Source organism: Zootoca vivipara, chromosome 16 (assembly GCF_963506605.1).
Source record: "Zootoca vivipara chromosome 16, rZooViv1.1, whole genome shotgun sequence".
Taxonomy (NCBI): domain Eukaryota; kingdom Metazoa; phylum Chordata; class Lepidosauria; order Squamata; family Lacertidae; genus Zootoca; species Zootoca vivipara.
The window spans coordinates 22,740,835-22,762,423 of record NC_083291.1 but is presented as its reverse complement, the minus strand read 5'-3'; the positions used below and the strand labels follow the sequence as shown (position 1 = coordinate 22,762,423).

Sequence of the window (21,589 nt, the reverse complement as noted above, 5' to 3'; positions counted from 1 at the left end):
TCCCTGGTTGTCTCTGGCCATTGGCAATCCTGACTGTGGCTGATAGGCCTTGTAGTCTTAAAAGCTATAAAATCATCTGTGTTGACTACCTTAGATCTATTGTAAGCCAATTTCAGACTGTTCATTTTGAGTGCTTTTCCATTTTGCATGCAATAAAGGTAGATTTCACCCTCATTTAAAAACTGCTAATCAGAATACAAATTTGCGCACAGATATGGCTTTCTGCTCTTATATTTGCCATTATACTCTTAAATGGATATCAGAAATGTTATTTATAATTAATGTATCAGCATGTTGACACACCAGCCAGTTTGGTGAATGCAGATAAACTATATTCTTTTTGCTTTTATCAGTCTGTAGCTGTACTGAATGGTTCTCAGTTTTCAAAATATGTGAGCATCTTAGCACAAGCCTAAGCACACTTTCAAATATTCCAAACATCTGCTCATTTATACCCAAATACACGCAGGTCCCACTTCCCAAACGCAATGCGTTCCCGGGAAATGTTCATAACTCGCAGAGTGAGTTCCGGGAAATGTTCATAACTCGCAGAGTGAGTCCACAATTTCCATTGGTTCCTATGGGAACATTTCTAATTGGGGATTTGTCCAATCTCTTCCCCTGCCTTTTCTCCATGGTTTCTTCCTGAAACAGCTATAGCCAACCAGCAGAAGAGAAACAAAGGAAAACTTATTTATCCAATCTTTCCTACTTCTTGATTTGTTCAATCTCCCGCCCCCTCCCTTCCCTGCATGGTTTCTTCCTGAAAATGTCTGCCACTGGCCAGCAAAGCGCAAGCAAGGAAGTGGGCAAACTCTGGATGTTTGGATAGCTGAATCTGTGGAGTGTATTGCAAAGTTTAATTCTTTATTTGGATAAGTGAATTTTCACATAGTGAGAGGGCGGGTAGCAGGACCTGAATGTAAACACCTGTATGAAAAACAGCAAGCTTCAGTAGTTAAAGATAAGCAATATTTGTAAGAGGGACACCTTGAGCAATTGAACAGTGCTTCACCATGAGCCCCACATACTTTCATAAGGGTGAGATTATTCCTGCTTTAAACTACCTGGAGATCTAAAACTAAATCAAATCCAGCCACAGTTGGAAAAGCACAGTAGAAAATTTTTGCTGTTGAGATGAAACAATCAAACCTGTGCTAATTTGACATGGTTTTTAGTACAGCTGCAAAAAACAAAGCTGTTTCATGTAGGGGTGAGTGAATGTGATGAAGTGAGAAAACAAAAGGTTAGTCAAAACTGATGGCAGTTAGTATACTTAGACGTAAATGGCCCATCTATAGATACGTGTGGGAACCACTTTTGAATTGCCCGCAATGCTCCAATTCAGTAACGTAGCTGTTTTTGTAACCCTCCTGCTTTCTCTCAAAAGACAGAGAAGGTATCTTCTGGTGGCCTTAGGGATATATTCCTCTACCCTGCTGCAAAAACACAGCCTTTGGTGAAGGGTGTCTCAAGCCAAGATGGAAGCCTTCAGCCCCCCTTAGTAAGACAGACTGTAGAGACCAAAGCAGATGCGCCCCAGGAGGATTTCAAGGAGAAAATTGCCGCCATTTTGTTAAAATATTCCAATGGCCTTTGGGCGAATGCTCTCCCCAAAGTGTATGAAGACACATACAAAGCACCAATGCCTCAGGATATTCTGAAAAGTCTTGACACCCTCGCGGATATATGTTCAGTCGATTACATATCTGGCAACCCCCAAAAGGCCATTCTCTATGCAAAGTCGAAAAAGGACACTGACGAGAACCAGAACGTGACTGACAAAACCCATGCAAATGAAGTTCCAGCGAGACCAGCCGAGCAGCATCCCACCATGATCAAGGATGAATCCCAAGAGGAGTATTCGGAGAACATGACCGTGCCTCCCTTAATTATCCCAGCAGAAACGTCACCATCTGTGCTGGTGGTGGAACTGAGCTCGACAAATGAAGTTGTTGTCAGGTAAGCTTACTGTCCTGGTCTTCCCTAATACTCCTGTAGTAGTGCAATGGGGTTATCTCTTCAACTGCCAGCGCGCCAGCCATTCCAGTTGAAGGAGAACAGATTAAGAAAATGAAAAATCTAAAGATTCACTCTGGTGTTCACTTTAAAAAAATATGATCTGACAACACCATCTTGTGCATGTCTGCATAGAACAAAGTCTCATTAAGTGTGTACAGTATAGGAGTGCACACTCCATTTGTTATCTACATGTTTAAGCTTAAAATCTCTTAACTCTGAACCAAGGGAGCCTTTTGTTCATGAAAGAGTGGCCAGAAGCCAACTTCTGAGGTTAAGCATTGCAAATGACACAAGTATTCAATAGTCCCTTGGTCCAGTAGGAAGTTCATAATAAGTATGGACTTCCTATTGGACCTAGGGACTAATAAATTCGAGGATGTAGATGACATATTCATATATTGTGGCAGGATACTCCACTGAGCCCATAAGAGTACAAGGTTGTGTTCTTGGCCCTAAAACTATCGAGAATGTGTTCAGTTGTGAAATTACTATTATTTATAACTTTACCAACCAGACATCGTGGACAATTCACTTGTTGAAACTTTTTTTATTCAGCAACTACCATCTCTTCTCAACTTTTATTGGAGCTCAATCCCATGCATATTTACTCAGAATTGTATAGAATTGTTTCCTTAGCCTTTGAGTAAGTGATTTTGCTTGCTGTCCTCACATGCCCACACACTACCTTGTCAAGATGTAGACAAAGGGTATGAAAAGTATATGCATGTAAGCTCCACAGCCAAAGCATTGTGCATGTAAGTTACATAAAGGCTCTGCTTAATTGCAATCAAATATGTTTTGTTAGAGCTATCAGCTAGTAAGTATGTGAGAGAGAAAGCTGCCATTAATTCACTTAATTTGCACTGCCTTGGCTCTCTTCTTCCGGAAAGAGAGATGTCTCTTTCGAGGCGCCTGCCACATGCGGTTGATTGGCAGTCTTGTGATGACAGATTGTCATAAGCCACTCTTACTTTGGGACTATTTGGCATACAGTCAAACCTCGGTTGCCGAACATAATCTGTTCCAGAAGACTGTTCGAATTCAGAAACATTCAACAACCGAGGCGCGGCTTCCGATCGGTTGCACTCAAGCGCAAGCCACGTCGGATGTTCGGGTTTCGAAAACCGGAGCATTTACTTTTGGGTTTTCGGCATTCGGGAGCTGAAACGTACGATATCAAAGGCATTTGGGAACATCGGACCCCACTCATCCTCTCTCAAAATACTACTAACTACAAGCTTGTAAGCAGAAGCAGTAGTTGCAAGGCATTTTTGACCAGATATAAAAGAGCCACAGCTCTATTTTCATCTGAATCTAAAGAGAGCAATTGTAATCCAACAAAAAATCACTTCATCTTATTACTATGCTGAGATCTCCCAGAAAGGCTCTGTTCTTGGTCATTTGCTAGAACTCAAATGCTGCAATTATTAGTTTGACTGTATCAACAGTGGAGTCCATTACCTGCCTAGTGCACATTTGCTTTTGAACACTTGGACAAATTATGAATATTATTCCAAAAAATCCCAGCAATAACAGAGTTGCTATAAATATTGGGAATATGTCAAATCTTTCGACTCTTTGCAGTATAAATATTAAGATCAGACTTGCAGTGAAATTGAATTTGCACACACCTATGCTCTCATGTAGGGACACAGGTGGCGCTGTGGGTTAAACCACAGAGTCTAGGGCTTGCTGATCAGAAGGTTGGCACTTTGAATCCCTGCGACGGGGTGAGCTCCCGTTGCTCAGTCCCAGCTCCTGCCAACCTAGCAGTTTGAAAGCACGTCAAAGTGCAAGTAGATAAATAGGTACCGCTCCAAAGTGGGAAGGTAAACTGCATTCCCGTGTGCTGCTCTGATTCGCCAGAAGCGGCTTTGTCATGCTGGCCACATGACCTGGAAGCTGTACGCCGGCTCCCTCGGCCAATAACGCGAGATGAGCGCCGCAACCCCAGAGTCGGTCACGACTGGACCTAATGGTCAGGGGTCCCTTTACCTTTACTTTTATGCTCTCATGTAATTCCATACATTACTTTTTCAAGAAGCAAGAAAGTTCTAGGGTGACACACTTCAGTTTAAGAGGAGATCTAAGGCATTAAAAAAACTCGTTCACAAAATAGCATGTAAACTGTCTGCCTTAATGTCTACACCAGGTATATATGTATAACACTGTGTAAGTGTGCACACTTAGACTCTAGCCTCCATACAGCCTACACTAATCTGTTTCTACACCCTTTTTGCCTTAAAATTATTTTAGGGTGGGGGGAGATGTTACATAACGCCTTGATTATGTAAACACTTTTGCACTTTTGTTGTTGTGATTTATACCAACTATCATTTCTGCTTGAAATCCTGTAGGTATGTGGGCAAAGACTATTCTGCTGCCCAGGAATTAATGGAAGAGCAGATGAAGGATTGGTATGGTCGGAACCCCTCAGGTTTGCAGATACAGTCGCCTAAAGTTGGCCAGGTTGTTGCTGTGCCTGCAGTAGAAGATGCTTGGCTGCGTGCACAGATTATTTCGACAGAAGGCAATAGGATAAAGGCAAGTGCAGTAGGTTTCTGTAGTAAAAATGGCGAAAGTGCTGGTCTCTCAGTTCATTGCAATAGCTGCCTTGGACACTTCTTACAAAGTGGGAAATTGGGATAATATTTGCTTAAATAAATAATAATGATAATGTGGGTGAGAAGTGTTAAATTCTTCTAAGGCAAACTAATAATTGCAGCATTTGAGCTCTAGCAAATGACCAAGAACTGAGAGATCTCAGCGTAGTAATACAATGCAGTGATATATATTTTTTTATTACAATTGCTCTCTTTAGATTCAGATGAGAATGGAGCTGTGGATCTTTCATATCCAGTCAAAAATGCCTGTGCATCTACTGCTTCTGCTTACAAGCTTGTAGTTAGTAGTGTTTTGAGAGAGGATGGGTGGGGTCCGATGTTCCTACTGCAGTCAGCAAAATGTTAGGGGGTTCAACTGACTCAGCCACCAGATGTATTTGACTTCCGTCAGTTATGTGTAGAAATTCAGAAACTGGCTAGGGAAGAGGATCACTGCTTCCCTTTCATTCCAGGATCCCCAATACCTCTAAAACAGGCCAGGGTGGCTGGAGTGATGGCAAAACCTCTCTCTCTCTCTCTTACCAGCTGTCATCTAAGATGTTGATGCCAACCCCCTGCCACTTGATGCACTGTTTAGTCTCTCTTGGCTTCTTTGAGCTGAGGAGCTGAACAAGGAGGGGAATAGAGATCAGGTCATACAAGCGTTTGTGGATTTTACTGGCTGCAATTCTGTCTATATGAGGTGGAAAAGAAGGGATCAGTAAGAGAGTGGTGGTGAGGAGAATATAATAATAATAATAATAATAATAATAATAATAATAATAATAATAATAATAATAATAATAATTTATTATTTATACCCCGCCCATCTGGCTGGGTTTCCCCAGCCACTCTGGGCAGCTTCCAACAGAAATATTAAAATACACTAATTTCTTAAAGATTAAAAGCTTCCCTAAACAGGGCTGCCTTCAGATGTACAACTTGCTACTGCCACATCCTCCTTGTTCATGGGCCCTCCCCAACATATTGACAAGTGGTTATCTTCTCATCTATACACTCTGAAGCATTAAACACTACTTGGGTGACTTGTTCTTTTTATATATATGGGGAAAGGCTCATTGTGCCTCCGATGAAGGCTTAGGATTTCTGCAATAAAGACATTTCTCTGTATGAATAACATGGTAAGTGCCCTTCCATCAGCCGCAGCTGTAAGTTGCGAATCTCCATGTGATTTCATAGTTCGTATGGCTTAGGATGGCAACCTCGAATATGAAAACAAACATTCAAATTTTCACTGCATGGAGGCCTATAAGGAGGGATCTTGGATATTCAGGGCCAGATTCAGCAAACTAGTCCCACCAGCAGAAGCCTGCCCAAGAACCTCCACTAATGAAGCAATACTCCCCCCCCCCCGCACGCCCCGTTGGCTCTGTGGGGGTGGTCAGGACACCCCTGGAACAGTGCACAGTAGGGAGGAGAGAACAAAAAAGGGCTCTACCAGACAAGGATAAATGCTTGCATTGCTGGAGCAAATCAAGCACTGTGCTGAATTTCTCCCTCGGGATTTACAGTTAACTGCGAACTATGGCTGTAAAGAGAACAGGGCCAACATGATGTAGCACCAGTAATATGACCAACGAATAAGTCTTCCTTATATAACATGGCTGTGTCTTTCTGTCTTTGTTCCATCCCTAGGTATGCTACGTTGATTATGGCTTTAGTGAAACCATTGAGAGTACCAGAGTGTGCAAACTAGCCAAGCAATTCTATTCACTGCCGTTCCAGGCTTCAAAATGCAAACTAGCAGGTAAGAGATGCGCCTTAGCCTTCAGTGTGACTACAGAAGCAGTTTGAATGTACTACGAACTGGGAGAAGGAAGGAAGGAAGGCTGTGCCTAACTCCAGATATTGCCAGCTGGGATTCTAAAGGACTGCCCCACCTGGCAGTGCCACCTTGCAGCTTTTATAGTAAAGAGGGGGGTGCAAGAGAATAGTGAGTGGTGGTCATCCCTATGAATTTATTTCCTTGCAATTTTTACTTGCTCCAGTGGAAGGTGTGTGTCTTTTTTTAAACAAACAAACCTCTGGTATAGTAAATTCTCATCTGGATTTTTTAGAAGTGCATGTTCTTATTTGGTGTTGCGTTTTAATGCTTATGGAACTTTGCAAACAGACATGACAGGAAACGATATTAGTGCATCCAGTGTGATGTAGCAGAGTGTTGGACTAAAACTGGGGAGGCTTGGTTTCAAATCCCTACTCATCCATGAAGCTCCCTGTGTGACTTTGGCTAATTGTAGGTTAGGCTGAGAGATTACATCACAGGGTTGCTATGAGAATAAAAGGGGAAGGAACTATGTATGTTGCCTTGAGTTCACTGGAGTAAAGGCAAGAAATAAATGTAATAAGTAGTGTTTTGTTGTTTGGTTTTTTAAAACGTAAAACAATTGCACAAGATGCATGGGACATTAATGACTGCACAACCACTAGGCCAGGGTAGGCAACCTCAGGCCCGTGGGCCGGATGCGGCCGAATTGCCTTCTCAATCCGGCCCACGGACGGTCTGGGGGATCAGCATGTTTTTACATGAGTAAAACTGTCCTTTTCTTTAAAATGCATCTCTGGGTTATTTGTATGGCCTGCCTAGTGTTTTTACATGAGTAGAATGTGTGCTTTTATTTAAAATGCATCTCTGGGTTATTTGTGGGGCATTGGAATTCATTCATTCCCCCCCCTCAAAAAAAATATAGTCCGGCCCACCACATGGTCTGAGGGAAGGTGGACCGGCCCATGTATGAAAAAAGGTTGCTGATCCCTGCACTAGGCGACTGAAATTGGAATTTATTCTTTGTATGCCTTGAAAGAGCATCTCTCTGTTCTACAATCATCTTTGTGTGGTGGGGGAGATGACAGCCCCCGTGAAGCATAGTGTGGTCTCTGCTTTTAAAATATAAGCAAATCCCCGCAAACATTTTGATGATGTGTCAATTACTGTGTGTAATTTCTCAAATATTTTGTATAATTCTGATTTGCTAGGTCTGAGGAGGAAGTCTTAAAAGAGTACTGAAGCCCTGCCTTGAACTACTGGAAATCTTAATCGGCCACCCTTCTTTCTGGCTTCTGCCTTCAAACAGGCATGCAAATACATTTTTAGAGTTGTAAGGGTTACAGACTTGCTTAAAGCAAGTAGCTCTAAGGTGCAGGGAGACTCAGGTGATGGTATACATTAGATGGACAAAATAAGCATCAAGAGAAATCAGGTCCACCAAACAAGTGGAACGCCCCCCCCTTTTTGCCATAAGCAATTATAGTCCAAGCAGCCATGCTGATTCAAGATCTCTTTTGGAGATGTCCACAAAACCTACACTCTCCTCTTGACTGCCTTGTTTTAGGGTTAGAAGCCTTCTCGGACGACCCTGTCATGGTGAAAGTGGTGGACTCTCAAACCTGTGGCAAGATATTTGCTGTTGAAATACTAGAGAAAAATGACATTCCCCTTGTCATCCTGTACGATACTTCAGGAGAGGATGACATCAACATCAACGCTTCTTGCCTGAAGGCGCTTTGTGATAAATCTCTTGAGCTTCGCCTTCAGGTACTGTTTTCATCTGCTTGTAAAACCAGTAAGATGAGTTGAGTACACTTAAGTTGCAGCAACCCAAATACATGTTTTGTTTTTAACAGGTAGATGTACTCTATACAAATGTCCGAGTAACCAATGTCTGTTCGGATGGAACTTTATACTGTCAGGTGCCATCAAAGGGCCTGACCAAACTCTCTGAAGCTTTGCAGAAGCTGGAAAATTACTTCCACCACAAGGTGAATCTTGCTTTTAATTTTGGTTGCCAACTACACATTCACAAAAGTCACCTAACAACCCCTTTGTTCACAAATGAAGAATGCTAAGGTTCCCAATCATTCATTCTTGCTGAGTGAACACCACACACTTTTGCTGTTACACATACTCACTAGCTGCCCAGATGTGCTGTCTTGCAGTATTAAAAATATGTGCGCCCATGCAGTACTGCATATTTTCATACGTGGAAATCCTTGTAATGTCAGGAAAAGTAGTTCAGTCCTGAAATCCCCAAAGCAATTTTCACGCTCATGCCTTTTTACAGATAAATCCAGCTGGCATTATCCAGACCCATATTGTGCAAAAAAAAATAGGGTTCCTCAGTAACAATTGTTGTTTTGTTTGATTAGGCCAACTGTGCGCTAGCCGTTTCAGGACAGGTGATCTCGTAGAGCACAGTTTCCCAAACTTGGGTCTCCAGCTGTTGTTAGACTACAACTCCCATCATCCCTCACTAGCAGGACCAGTGGTTGCAGATGATGGTACCTGTAGCCCAAAAACAGCTGGAGTCCCAAGTTTTGGAAAACCTGTGAAGATCAACCCCAGAAGCATTTTTGTAGCACTGTATATGTCTAGAATGTACAAGATACATATTTTCGGAGATTGATAGTGATGCTTGTTCCTGGCTTCTCAGTGGTTCTTAATCGTTTCTCTAGTGGTGCCCTTACCAGAGTGGACATATGAAGGTAACTCATCAGTGTGTGTGTGTGCTAGTATTTTGGGGAAGAAATCTCTCTAGTGGAATTGCTGCAGGTAGAGTTAGGTATGTTCTCCCTTTTGGTAACTTGCTTGAGCTATAATGCACTCCTTACCTGCACATTTGGCTGCTGCATTGTGACTACTTAAAAAGGCTTTGCTTCTTTGTTCCAGCAGGTAACAGAGCATTCGGTATCGCTCCCTTACTGTGGCAAGATCTGTCTGCTTAACTGTAAAGGAAAGTGGGCACGTGTGGAGGTAGGGCATGTGGTGTCACTAAGAAATGAACTGCAAAAAAGGTTCAAATATTTTAATTCTCTGATATTCTAAATGGGCTACTTATTTGTACATTGAATTCTAGAAAAAAAAATTGGGGTTTTAGCTACCTTGTATTATTTAATGAGTTTAAGTAATGCCACTGTCATTAGTTAACAATAAGCGCACAGTTTGTTGCGGTTTTCATGAGCCAGTTTCTGGTGAAGCAGAATCCTGACCAGTGCCATGGGATGGAACAGTCTCTCCCATTTCCCATATTATTATAGGAAAGAGTTTTAATTGAGTGAAAACTGCTTCAAGCTTAAATATTTGAGAAACTGGCAGCTAGTGAAATAAGTAGAATGAAACCAAAATAAAAGCTGAAAACTAGTTGTGAAATGTTTCCTGATCTTTTGCTTGCTGCTTCTCAGAGATGGTAAGTTGCTGTCTGCAATTTAGACTGATCTCAGTCTTGGGTTCAGTAGCTGACATGTCCTTCACCTTCAGATTCCTAAGAAGCTTGGTTCCTTTTCGCTGTGAAAATATATATACAGTACAGGTGAAACTCGGAAAATTAGAACATCGTCGAAAAGTGCATTTAGTTCAGTAATGCAACTTAAAAGGTGAAACCAATATATGAGATAGATGCATGACATGCAAAGCGAGATATGTCAAGCCTTTATTTGTTGTAATTGTAATTATTTGTTAGGCGGGTCAATTATAAATGGAATGTAATTAATGAAATGTAATAGCGATGTTTGTTTTTGTATTATTGTAACTATTTGTTTTATTACTGTGGAATTTCCAAAAGAAGGCGCTGTGGTTAAACCACTGAGCCTAGGGCTTGCTGATCAGAAGGTCGGCGGTTCGAATCCCTGCGACGGGGTGAGCTCCTGTTGCTTGGTCCCAGCTCCTGCCAACCTAGCAGTTCGAAAGCACATCAAAATGCAAGTAGATAAATAGGAACCGCTGCAGCGGGAAGGTAAACGGCGTTTCCATGTGCTGCTCTGGTTTGCCAGCAGCAGCTTTGTCATGCTGGCCACATGATCTGGAAGCTATACGCCGGCTCCCTCGGCCAATAATGCGAGATGAGCGCGCAACCCCAGAGTCAGTCACGACTGGACCTAATGGTCAGGGGTCCCTTTACCTTAATAGCGATGTTTGTTTTTTTATTATTGTAACTATTTGTTTTATTACTGTGGAATTTCCAAAAGAAAGCATTTGTAAAAATGAAAAGAAAAATTTAAAATAATAAGTTGCATTACTGAAATAAATGCACTTTTGGATGATATTCTAATTTTCCGAGTTTCACCTGTATATGGGGCTCCCCACATAACGGGACTTGCATAGTCTAGGGCTAGGCTCTGAATGGCAACCCAGTAGATGTTGTTGGATTCAGCTGTGGCAGCATCTAGATGGGAGACTTTTTTGTATTGTGCCCTGGTTTTGTTTCATTGCCTTGTATACTTACCTAAATTACACTGTGACGGATTTATTTACTTTGAAAAGATGTTCTTGGATTGCACCTTGTGTCAGCCCCAGTCTACATGGCTAATGAGGAGAGTTGGATTCTCCTGGAGGGTCATAGGTTCCTTATCCTTGGTGTAGGCCACTGGCTTGAACCTTTTTTATCTTTCAGTGGGAAAGAGTTCTACGCTAATAAGATGCTTTAAGCCCAGAGCTTTCCAAACTTTTCAAGTTGGTGACACACTTTTTGGACATGCAACATATCACGACACATTTCTGCATCCTTTTGCAGCACAGTCATTCAGTTTCATTAGCCAACTGGAGGTTAAACTAACCCCTTTCCAGCCCTGAGAGGAGCGTAGGGAATGTTCGCGTAACACACCTACACACTGCAGCCGGGACACTAACGTGTCGCGACACACAGTTTGGAAAGCTCTGCTTTAAGTCGATCTGAATATGCATTACGCTCTCTGGTTTTCCAAGATTGCAGAGGTGCTGACTAAGGCCCCAGCCTCAGGGCGCCCAGCGGAATGTGCACATGATGTCATGTTGCGTGCACATGCTGCCGCTGCTCTCTGGCACCATTTCCGTACTTCCACGACACCAGTTGGGGGGGGTGGAGCCCTGTGGTGGAGGCCGTGGGGCGCTGGAGAGGCAGAAGTAAGGCGGCAGGTAAAGGCCGGGCACCCACAGTGAAACGTTTGTGGGTGCCCAGGCACCCAGGGCCCCCTGAAATTGGCACCAGTGCAAGATTGCCTGGTGAATCTTAGGCAGCATAATGGTCCTTGGACTGCCTAATTGCTTAAAAGACCATTCCTGCCATGATCTTTAACACTGAGTTTTCAAAGTGGGCAACACATTTCCTTTTAGACCAGGGTTGCTAACCCTAGTCCATCCAAACAGATTTTTATGCCCCCCCAAAGACCCCACTGGTTTTGTTGGTCAAGCGGTGGGGAATAAGTGTGTGTGTAGCCTCTGTGTGTGCATGCAAAAATGTGTATGCGGGAGTGTTGGGTGACCACACCGTTGCATGCAGCCTCTGGAAGGTTGGCCAAGGATGAATGCAACCCTCGGACCCAAAATGATCAGCCACTCTTACTTCATACAGGCTGGATTCAGTTCAGCAGGGATTTCCCTCTGCACCCCCCAAAAAATTGGCTCCAGGGGGGTTGGGAGAATCCCCAGAAGGGTATGCCGGGGAGGAAAAGAGAGGTTGTTCTACCTGGCAAGAAAAAATGCTTCCGCTCACTGAATGGTAACCTTAGCACAACATTGAATTCCACTCTATGTATTAAAATAGGTTTCTCCATTCTCGTATTTTGCTTCATTTCCTTGATGCAGATAACCAGTGTTCATAGTAGCCGGGCTCTTGACGTACAGTTTATGGATACTGGAACAGTATCATCTGTAAAAGTAGTAGAGCTGAGAGAGATTCCCCCGACGTTTCTGCGTGAAGTCATTGCAATACCACCTCAGGTATGAAGTTTTGTTAATCACTGGTTGTTGCCAGGAGCTGTGTAGACATCATCCTTGTTACCCACGTACATTTCAGTGTAACCTGAATATCATTGTAATTATATTGTATGATTGTTTTAGGCAACAAAATGCTGCTTGGCTGACCTTCCTCTTAATATTGGCATGTGGACTCCAGATGCTGTGCTTTGGCTGAGAGACACAGTATTAAATTGTCCTGACTGCAGCATTAAGGTAAAAAGATGTCTGTTTGTTGCTTAAAATTCAAGGTGCAGGATGTTCTTAAATGTCTCTTGCAAAGCCAAACTGTACTACTGTTAGTTTATGTGCTTTGCTTGTTTCTGTCATAAATGAAGGACGTTGATTGATGAGCAGTTCCTTTTTGTAGCCACCATATTTCCATATGATATTGTCATGTACAGCTAACCCACAGGTCTTCATAAGAGCAGGAGGAATTGTGATAATGTAACAATTTACATTTACAATATGATTCTGCTGCAGATATTATTATTTTTTAAGCAGTGTTAACCATAGATGTGCTCTAAGGGTTACCTGAGTCCATTTCTCTCTCTGTTAAAAGCAGAGCAGCAGACTTGGGTTGGAGCAATGCAGTCCTATGCCCTATCTTCTTTCAGTCTTTACCCTGTTCCACCTACTGAATTGCACAGAATTTATTTAAGGTTTTCTTAGAATAGATATAGCACATTTTGAACACTCAAGTGACCTGTGACCTGTCTCCTCCTTGGAGCCCCTTCTCCCTCCTACTCCTGCCCATGTTACTGTTGACAGAGGTTTGCTACTTCAGTTACTCTCTGATTGTGCTTACAAAGGAATAAAACTAAGATCCGAGTGAATGAGTGTGTATACTTCCTGGGCAGTGAATGATCTTCACAAACACTCTGGGAAGGTAATCACAGTCTGCAAGAACCAAATACAGGCAGCGCTACACTGTTTGCTGTGTACAGTCAAACCTTGGTTGTCGGACGTAATCCGTTTTGGAAGTCCATTCAGCTTCCAAAATGTTCGACAACCGAGGTGCGACTTCCAGTTGGTTGCAGGAGCTTCCTGCACTCAAGCAGAAGCTGCGTCGGACATTCAGCTTCAGAAAAACTTCCAAACTTCCGGGTTTTCGGCGTTCGGGAGCCAAATGGTTCCAAAATGGAGGCGTTCGGGATCCGAGCTTTGACTGTACTTTGGGAGTTCCTCGTTGGTCTTGATTGTGGTGTTGATATGAGAGGGAATTTTCCATTTTGTCTTGAGGTTATGGCAAGAAGAGAAAAGGCATTGGCTTCAAAATGCTTCCCTGAGCAAATGATTTGATAAACCAGAGATCTGGTGTTGGGGTAAAAACAGGTATCTTATTCTGCTGCTCACTGGACTGTGTTCTTTCTCTTTTCCAGCCCATTTTTATGGGGCACTACAAATGATGACGATTATTATTATTATTATTATTATTATTATTATTATTATTATTATTATTACTTCACCCATCAGACTGAGTTGCCCCAGTCACTCTGGGTGGCTTCCACAAAAATACAAATAAAACAAAGGGAAACAATCAAACATGAAAAGCTTCCTGAAACAGGGCTGCCTTCAGATATATACAAAATTTTATATAGTTGCTTAACTCTTTGCTATCTGCTGGAAGGGTGGGTGTGACTACTGAAAAAGCCTTCTGCCTGGTTCCCTGTAATTTCACTTCTCGCAGAGAGGGAAACATCCGGAAGGCCCTTGGAGTTGGACCTCAGTGTCCTGGCTGAACAATGAGGGTGGAGAAGCTCCTTCAGGAAAGTGGTGTTTCAGTAGACTTTAAATTTACTGTGGTCAATATTAGAACCCCTTTTATAGCTTTTATCTAACAATGTACATTTGTATTGGGAGAGCGGAGCGGTGGGAGGGTTCTGAGCATTGTATTTACTCTAATGCAGGGGCGGCTAACCCAAACGCTTGTCTTCCTTGACCATTGGGCATGCTGGTTGGGACTGATGGAATTGGGAATATAGCAATATCTGGAAGGCCACAGGTTCAGTTAAGATATACTATTAAGTTCGATTTTTTTTTTATTGTAAGTGGCTTTGAGTATTTTAAAGAGAAGAGTGACACAAGCTTGATGTGTGTTTAGCAATAGTACTTTCTCGTTTGATGGCCTACTCTTGGTGACGTTTCTAATGGCGCAAGAGTTCATGCGTTAACATTTTCCTGCCCCTGTTTTGAGTAAGAGTAAATTTGCTAGTAGAAATGTTCCTTCTCTTTCTTCCTTCCTCCACTCTTAAGGTGGTTAAACTGGATGACAGAATTGCACACGTCTATTTATTTACGCCAAAGAGCTTTCCAGACCCAGACCGTAGTATTAACAGGCGGATCACTAACGCAGACTTGTGGAAGCATCAGAAGGACGTCTTCTTGAGTGCCTTTCCCAGTAGCTCCCTCCCTGCAAAGGGGGAATCGAACTTACCAGAGACGGCAAGCTCAGGTGCCAAGAAGGGTTTTGCTCCACGTGCTCCAGAGGCCAGCAGTGCTGGGGCAGCCTTGACTATGCCTCCACCTTTGGCATTACCTAAACCCCAGGAGCAGATGGATGTGTTCGTCTCCTTGGCCTGTCATCCTGGTTACTTTGTCCTCCAGCCTTGGCAAGAGATGCACAACCTGGAAGTACTGATGGAAGAGATGCTTTTATACTACGGCAAAGCGGACGAGGGAACTACCGCTGTTGAAAAAAACAAACTCTATGCTGCTAAAGTGAAAAACGTGTAAGTAGCTTTTCATCAATGGCTCATGAGTGAAGTGGGGTGGGTGCAACCCTGCGTACTGAAGGGTCTCAGAGCAGTCTTTGTGTATTGGATCCAATCCCATCTGTTTAGATTAGCCTTTCTTGGGCCCAGTGGCCAAGAATGATGGGAGTTGTAGCTCAAGGGCATTTTTGCACCCAAGGCTGAGAAAGGCTGGTCTCAACAGTGACTAACCAGATCTCTCTGGGATGCTTGCATAAGGCAGCAATTATCCCATACTATTTGTCCACAGCATTTGCAGTCTAGGGGGATATTGGCCCATAGCATTTGGCTCTGCTGGTTCAAGTTCCACCCTCCTCTCTTTCTGCATCGGCTGAAGACCTTGGTGCATCTTTCCCCCTACGAATTCCTGACTCCTACATGTTATTTCCTCTTGGGGGGGGGCATAACATTGTGGACATATATCTGTGTACCTTTTCACCAATAACGGAGTATTTTTTTATTTAAAAAAAGGAAGGAAGGAAGGAAACACACATCAGTATGTTGGGGAATATATACAGTGGTGGGGAAGAAGAAACTCTGTTCCTCAAGTTGGGGCTAAGCCTTCCCTTCTGGGTAAGAAAAGCAGGACAGAAGGGGTTTGACTTCCTGAAGCCACAAAAGTTCTTAACGGCACAAATAAATTAATACATGCTCGCAGGGTGCATTCTAGGGGGTGCAAGCAGCTGTTGAGAAGTCAGAATGGAGCGAGAGGGGCCTGTCCCTATCATAGTGGGGTTACCTGGTTTTATATGAGGATCCCATGTCAGACTTTGTGCCTGCTTTTATTTTTTATTTTTTTATTTTTATTAAAGATTTTATTAGGTTACAAAGGTAGTGCAATGTCTCATTTTTTTCCATGCATCATTTTTACACATCAATTTTACATGTTGAGACATTATGAGGAAGGGGGGAAAGAGGTAGGTGGGATGGGGAGTTTGTGCCTGCTTTTAGTTAAAATCAGGGCCCCTCTGTCTCAGAACGCTCCTGTTTGTCCTCTGCATGCGACAGGTATCATAACAACTCTTGATTTGTTAAACTTAAAAAGGCATTTAACTATAGTAATAGTAATTGATTACTTATAACCTGCCCATCTGACTGGGTTGCCGCAGCCTCTCTGGACGCCTTCCAACGTAATATAAAAATACGGGAAAACTAGCAGTGATAGTAAACTTGTGTCCATGTTACTGGACCCTTTATCTTAAATGCTTTGTGTCTGTACGCTCTCCAAATGCCTCCTTTGTTTCTTAGGTGGCACAGAGTGCTAATAAGAGGAATGTTGGCCAATGGGCTGGTGTCCGTTTATGAGCTGGACTATGGTAAACATGAGCTTGTCGGCATCCAGAATGTAAAGCCTCTGCCGGATATGTTCAGAAAACTGCCATTTCAGGCCATAACAGCCCAGCTTGCAGGTAGGTGATATGGCGGGGCGATATATCGTCCAAAACCGGTTTGGGTGGGTGTGTATGGGTGTGTGCTATGCAAAAATCACAATGGGGGGAAACTGAAGCCAGTCAATGCCTCTACATAGCTCCATCCTTATTTCAGACAATGTGATATATCACAATGTTTAGCTGGTGAGATGTCACGATCCTGAAACCAGATATCGGCCAGCCCTAGTAGGTGATAAATTCTAAGATATTGAGACAATGGTCATGGGTGTCATTAAAACAACAACACCCCTAATCTGAATATAGTAAAGAACATTTGGTTCTGGGAACTTAATGAAACTTCACCATCTGCCTTGAAATAATCCCAAATTGGTATACTATAAATAATGTTTTAGCAGTTAAACAAGCAATTTTTGCTCTTCCGTCAAAATGTATGTTCAGTAGGACTGTCTGCCGTATGACATTCTGAAAAGTCATAGGTATGTTACTGGTTCAGTTAAGCTTTTTGTCTTTATTATTTATTTATTTTAATAATTCTTATTATATATTGCTGGTTAGGAGATTATGAAAATACATGCTTATACTTTAAGAGTCATGTGAACTATATCTAAATCACCTCTTGGTAACTGCTGAGTTCTCACAATAGAATAGGCAAACTCGGCCCTCCAGATGTTTTGGGACTACAACTCCCATCATCCCTAGCTAACGGGACCAGTGGTCAGGGATGATGGGAATTGTATAGTGGTACCTCGGTTTACGGAGGCAATTGGTTCCGGGGAGCCGTTCACTCCCCAAGCAGTACTTAAACGGAGCGCCTCTTCCGTGCGTGCGCGAAGCACCAATAGAGCACTTCTGCACACCCGTGCGCCGCGGAACCCAGAAGTAAACACTTCCGGTTCAGTGGAGTACTCAAACCGAGAGTACTCAAACCGCAATGGACATAAACCGTGGTATGACTGTAGTCCCAAAGCATCTGGAGGGCCAGGTTTGCCTATGCCTGGAGTAGATGCTAGTTGGCAAAAAAGCCACTAGAGGGCTTTCTTGACACATGGGGTGGAGATGAGTGCTACATAATACGGGGACTGCATTCCAGTAGGCGGACAATTCCTGTCGTGTCAACCCATAGCAAAGTTTCAGTTTACTAATGTTGTTACACTTTTTGTGTGTGGAAGCAAGTCCGTGCCACATCTAGCTTGCTTGTTTTATTGCTATTGAAAACATTTTCATTAAATTTCCAAGGTGGATTATAGGTTTTTTGAAATAATTAAAATCCAGTATATGTAAAAGTCTAGGCATTGAAACAGAATATTCATAGTTAAATTTGTAATAAGGTTAATGGGAGGGTGGGTGTGTTTGTATTTGTGTGTGTGAAAATCATTCCTTGGTGCTACGTGAACTCTTTGGGGAAGAAATTCCCCTGCTGCAAAAACCTTTTTCCTGGTCACTACCCTCCTGATGTCTTGCGGTGGGTGTCACCTGGTTGGTCTTGGACAAAATGGCTCACATAGGAGAAGATGGTCCTTTAGATACCATGGTTCCAAGCTACACAGGGCTTTACAGGTTTTAAACCCAGTACTTTCAGTTCTTAGTAGGACACGGGTGGCGCTGTGGTCTAAACCACTGAGCCTCTTGGGCTTGCCAATTGGAAGGTCGATGGTTCAAATCCCTGCGACGGGGTGAGCTCCCACTGCTGTGTCCCAGCTCCTGCCAACCTAGCAGTTCGAAAGTACGCCAGTGCAAGTAGATAAATAGGTACCGCTGTGGTGGGAAGGTAAACTGTTTCCATCACGGTGTCCTGTTGCCCCAGAAGCGGTCTACTCATGCTGGCCACATGACCCGGATAACTGTCTGTGGACAAACGCCGTCTCTCTCGCCCTGAAAGGCGGATGAGCGCCACAACCCCATAGTCACCTTTGACTGGACTTAACCGTCCAGGGATCCTTTCTCTTTTTACCTTTACCTTTACTTTCAGTTGTCCTGAGAAGGGTATTTCATCTCAGGCCTCCTTTGGGTCAGTGCCACATCTGTGGAGCCATTGCCCTTACAGCTGCGAACTGTGAATTGGCTTCATCATCCGCTGCTGCTCCGACAGACATCTGGTTAGCCTCTGTGAGAACAGGATGCGGAAATGGATGGGCCATTCGCCTGACCTAGAAAGATGTTCTTAGGCTCTTGTGATTTGGGAAATAGTTTCTAAATCAACTTTTTCACTTTCCCTAATGTAGACTCGGATTAAGTAAAATGATGAGGTGTAGTTATATAGAAAAGCTGTGACTGACAGCAAAGCCATAATTGACTGCTTTCAAACTCTCCAGATCATGAGCTTTCAAATGGCTTGCTGCCTAGGCAGGTTCAGTACCAGTAGCTTTCAACTTACGCCACTGTTCTGTGGTTACATGTTAACTTGCTTTTGTGCTGCTTTCCTCTAGGAACAGAGGGCCGGCAGTGGTCTGAGGAGGCCTCAGTAGTCTTCCGAAATCATGTTGAGAAGAAAGCTTTGGTGGCGCAGGTGCTAGCAGTTATCGATGGGGCTAATCCATGGGAGCGCAAAGCTGTCGTCTACTTAGTTGACACATCACAACCGGACACAGATATCTGGATTCATGATATTATGACCCAATATTATATGGAGATTTCAAAGGCAAACTAATGCTTCAACAAAACAAAACAAAACAAAACAAAACCTTCATTAATACCAGCAATAAGAATGTTAACATAGCTGTGACCATTTGTGGTTTTGCTTCGGATTTTTTGCACTGTTGAATGCTAGAATGTTAACTGTATAAATAAATTTCTGTTAACTTATTCTATCGGAACAATTTCCTTCTAGGAGCTAAGTCTAAAGGTAACAACTTTTCATCAGCTCGCTAGGTGGCAGCCCCCGAGACAACTTTATCTGCTTTGTGGCCAACCTATTATAATGGCATCTCCCATTTAAAAGATCTAAGAGCGGATCTGAGGAGAAACCCTGGAAGTGCTGCTGACAGTCAGTGTAGACTGCATAAATTAGATTAACCAGTGGTCTTAATTCCTTATGAGACACATTCATATGATCAAGGCTGTGCCTGAGGATGTGATCTTGATTATGGAAACCATACAGTAAAATGCCATCAACCTTTAAAATTGGGTTTGAACATTCCCGACTCTAGAATAGTGGCCCTTGAAAATGATAGACTGGGACAAGGGATGACCAGTCTCCATCTACATTGATTATAAGCCATCCACACTACTGCTTTCTCTCCATATATTTTGCTCTTCCCCATCCCAATTAATAAGCCTGGTTCAGCCCAATAGTAGTTACAGAAAGTATGCAGAAACAACATCCTTTCTGAACTTTTTTAGAAAGCCCATTTGTATAACCTGAATGCAGTAGCCTCTGTGGCTCCTGGTAACTATCTACATCTCACACAGTTAAGGTGGATTGCATGGTTACCAGGCTATTGATGTATATTTCATTACTTGAAAATCAGGCTCCTGGAATGGCTTACATATATCCATAACAGGACAGCCCCTACCCTCAGACGTACATTCTAAGAAACAAATGAATGGAAAAGTGATTCAGGAGGAGGAGGAGACAACCAAACTCTGGCACTATTTAGTTTGTTGCAGAGTTCTTGCAATGACCAGCTGGAATGGGAAAAAAATTCAAAAGTTGCTGGTCTTTCATCAGAGCTGATGGAGAGGCCTTGTAATCGCATCTCTCCCTCTTTGCAGGTTAACAGAATGACTGCTGAGGAAGGAGCCCAGTGGAGCTGGGAATGTAATGTACTGTATAAAATATATAAATACATTTTGGAGCTGTAGAGCAGGGAAAGGGAACCTGGCCCAGTATTGGGAGGAGAAGCTGTTCATTAAAACTCTCCCCAACTTGGTTTCATGGAATCATTTTGCTAATGTTTACTTGAGTAAGGCCCATGTAACTCAATGGGGCTTAATTCTGATTGGACATACCGTACATAGAACTGCACTGTTTAATTTTGGTTCCTTTCTTCCCACGGCCGCCTTTTTAAAACCTTTGGGTCTCGTTTTGAATAAAGCACCTTGGGTTTTGCAAGACATTATTTGGTGTGTGTGTGTGTGTTTTTCATCCAACCTTTCCCCTCTCATTTCTCCCTAAATATAGAATTGCATGGAAGAACACACTGAGGTTGGTGTTGTTTTTTATAGCAAGCCTGATTCAATCATTGCCCTTTCTTTGGAGCGGTATTTATACCTACACCTCTTGAACAAAACGAGCTGTTCAAGGAACATCCTGCCACACTCTGCAGAAGGGTTTCTGCTATATATTCAGCTGTGGCCCCCAGTAGAATGGCAGGTGCCAAAAGAAGCCGTTTTGAATTTGTGAAATCCAAGAAGCACCCCAGAACAGGAATTTCAGGGGATGAGAAGCATTAGTGGCAGCTATGATTCTCCCCCTTCTCAAAGAATTTTGCCTTGCTCTGAAATGCACTCAAATCAAAACAAGGCAAGTCAGTATCAAACTGGGGCAAAGTGCCCTGATCAGTTTGGGACAGCTGCTGCTGCTTCTACATGCTACTGTTTCTCATGGTAAAATACCTGAGTGAAATTTATTGGCAGCCTAACCAGGATTATTTTGTAAGCAGGTATCCAGCACTGTGTTGTGTGCATCTGCCCTGGAAACCCTTTTACCACACATAGATCACTTTCCGAGGGAAGGCTCATGTGGCTAGTTCCTAAAGACTGAAAAAGTATGAGCCTTCCCTCGGAAAGTGATCTATGTGTGGTAAAAGGGTTTCCAGGACAGCCGATCGGAAGCCGCACCTTGGTTTCCGAATGTTATAGAAGTTGAACGGACTTCCGGAACGGATTCCGTTTGAATTCAAGCTACCACTGTATTTTTTATTTTAAAAAAAGCTCCCAGATTTGAAGGTGGGAGAGAATGTCAAGGCTCTCAGACATTAAGGCTCCCAACATGTATCAAAATTTGAACCATCAGGGCCTTGGACAGGTAATAATCACAGCTGTCTCCCCAACATGAATTTTGCACGCTATACATTTTATGCAATGAAACACATCCAACCAGCCTAGCTTGTGTGCTGCACAAACCAAGCATGTTCTCTGGCACTCTTTGCCTTC

At 43.0% G+C, this 21,589-nt stretch overlaps 1 protein-coding gene across 4 annotated transcripts in view; it reads left to right on the top strand.

Moving 5' to 3' along the window:
• Positions 1–21,135, top strand: part of TDRD7 (tudor domain containing 7) — a 47,019-nt gene extending 25,884 nt beyond the window's left edge. For 2 of the 4 annotated variants that reach the window (XM_035140967.2, XM_035140968.2), the window contains exons 7-17: positions 1,391–1,962; positions 4,380–4,566; positions 6,282–6,393; positions 7,979–8,181; positions 8,271–8,405; positions 9,313–9,396; positions 12,202–12,336; positions 12,457–12,567; positions 14,608–15,083; positions 16,353–16,513; positions 18,922–21,135. In XM_035140967.2, the coding sequence (XP_034996858.1) occupies positions 1,391–1,962; positions 4,380–4,566; positions 6,282–6,393; positions 7,979–8,181; positions 8,271–8,405; positions 9,313–9,396; positions 12,202–12,336; positions 12,457–12,567; positions 14,608–15,083; positions 16,353–16,513; positions 18,922–19,142 (2,397 nt within the window). In that variant the 3' untranslated portion in view covers positions 19,143–21,135. The remainder of the gene's footprint in view (positions 1–1,390; positions 1,963–4,379; positions 4,567–6,281; positions 6,394–7,978; positions 8,182–8,270; positions 8,406–9,312; positions 9,397–12,201; positions 12,337–12,456; positions 12,568–14,607; positions 15,084–16,352; positions 16,514–18,921) is intronic. The other 2 variants (XM_060269054.1, XM_060269055.1) reach the window with 2 other exon arrangements.
• Positions 21,136–21,589: the final 454 nt, after the last annotated feature.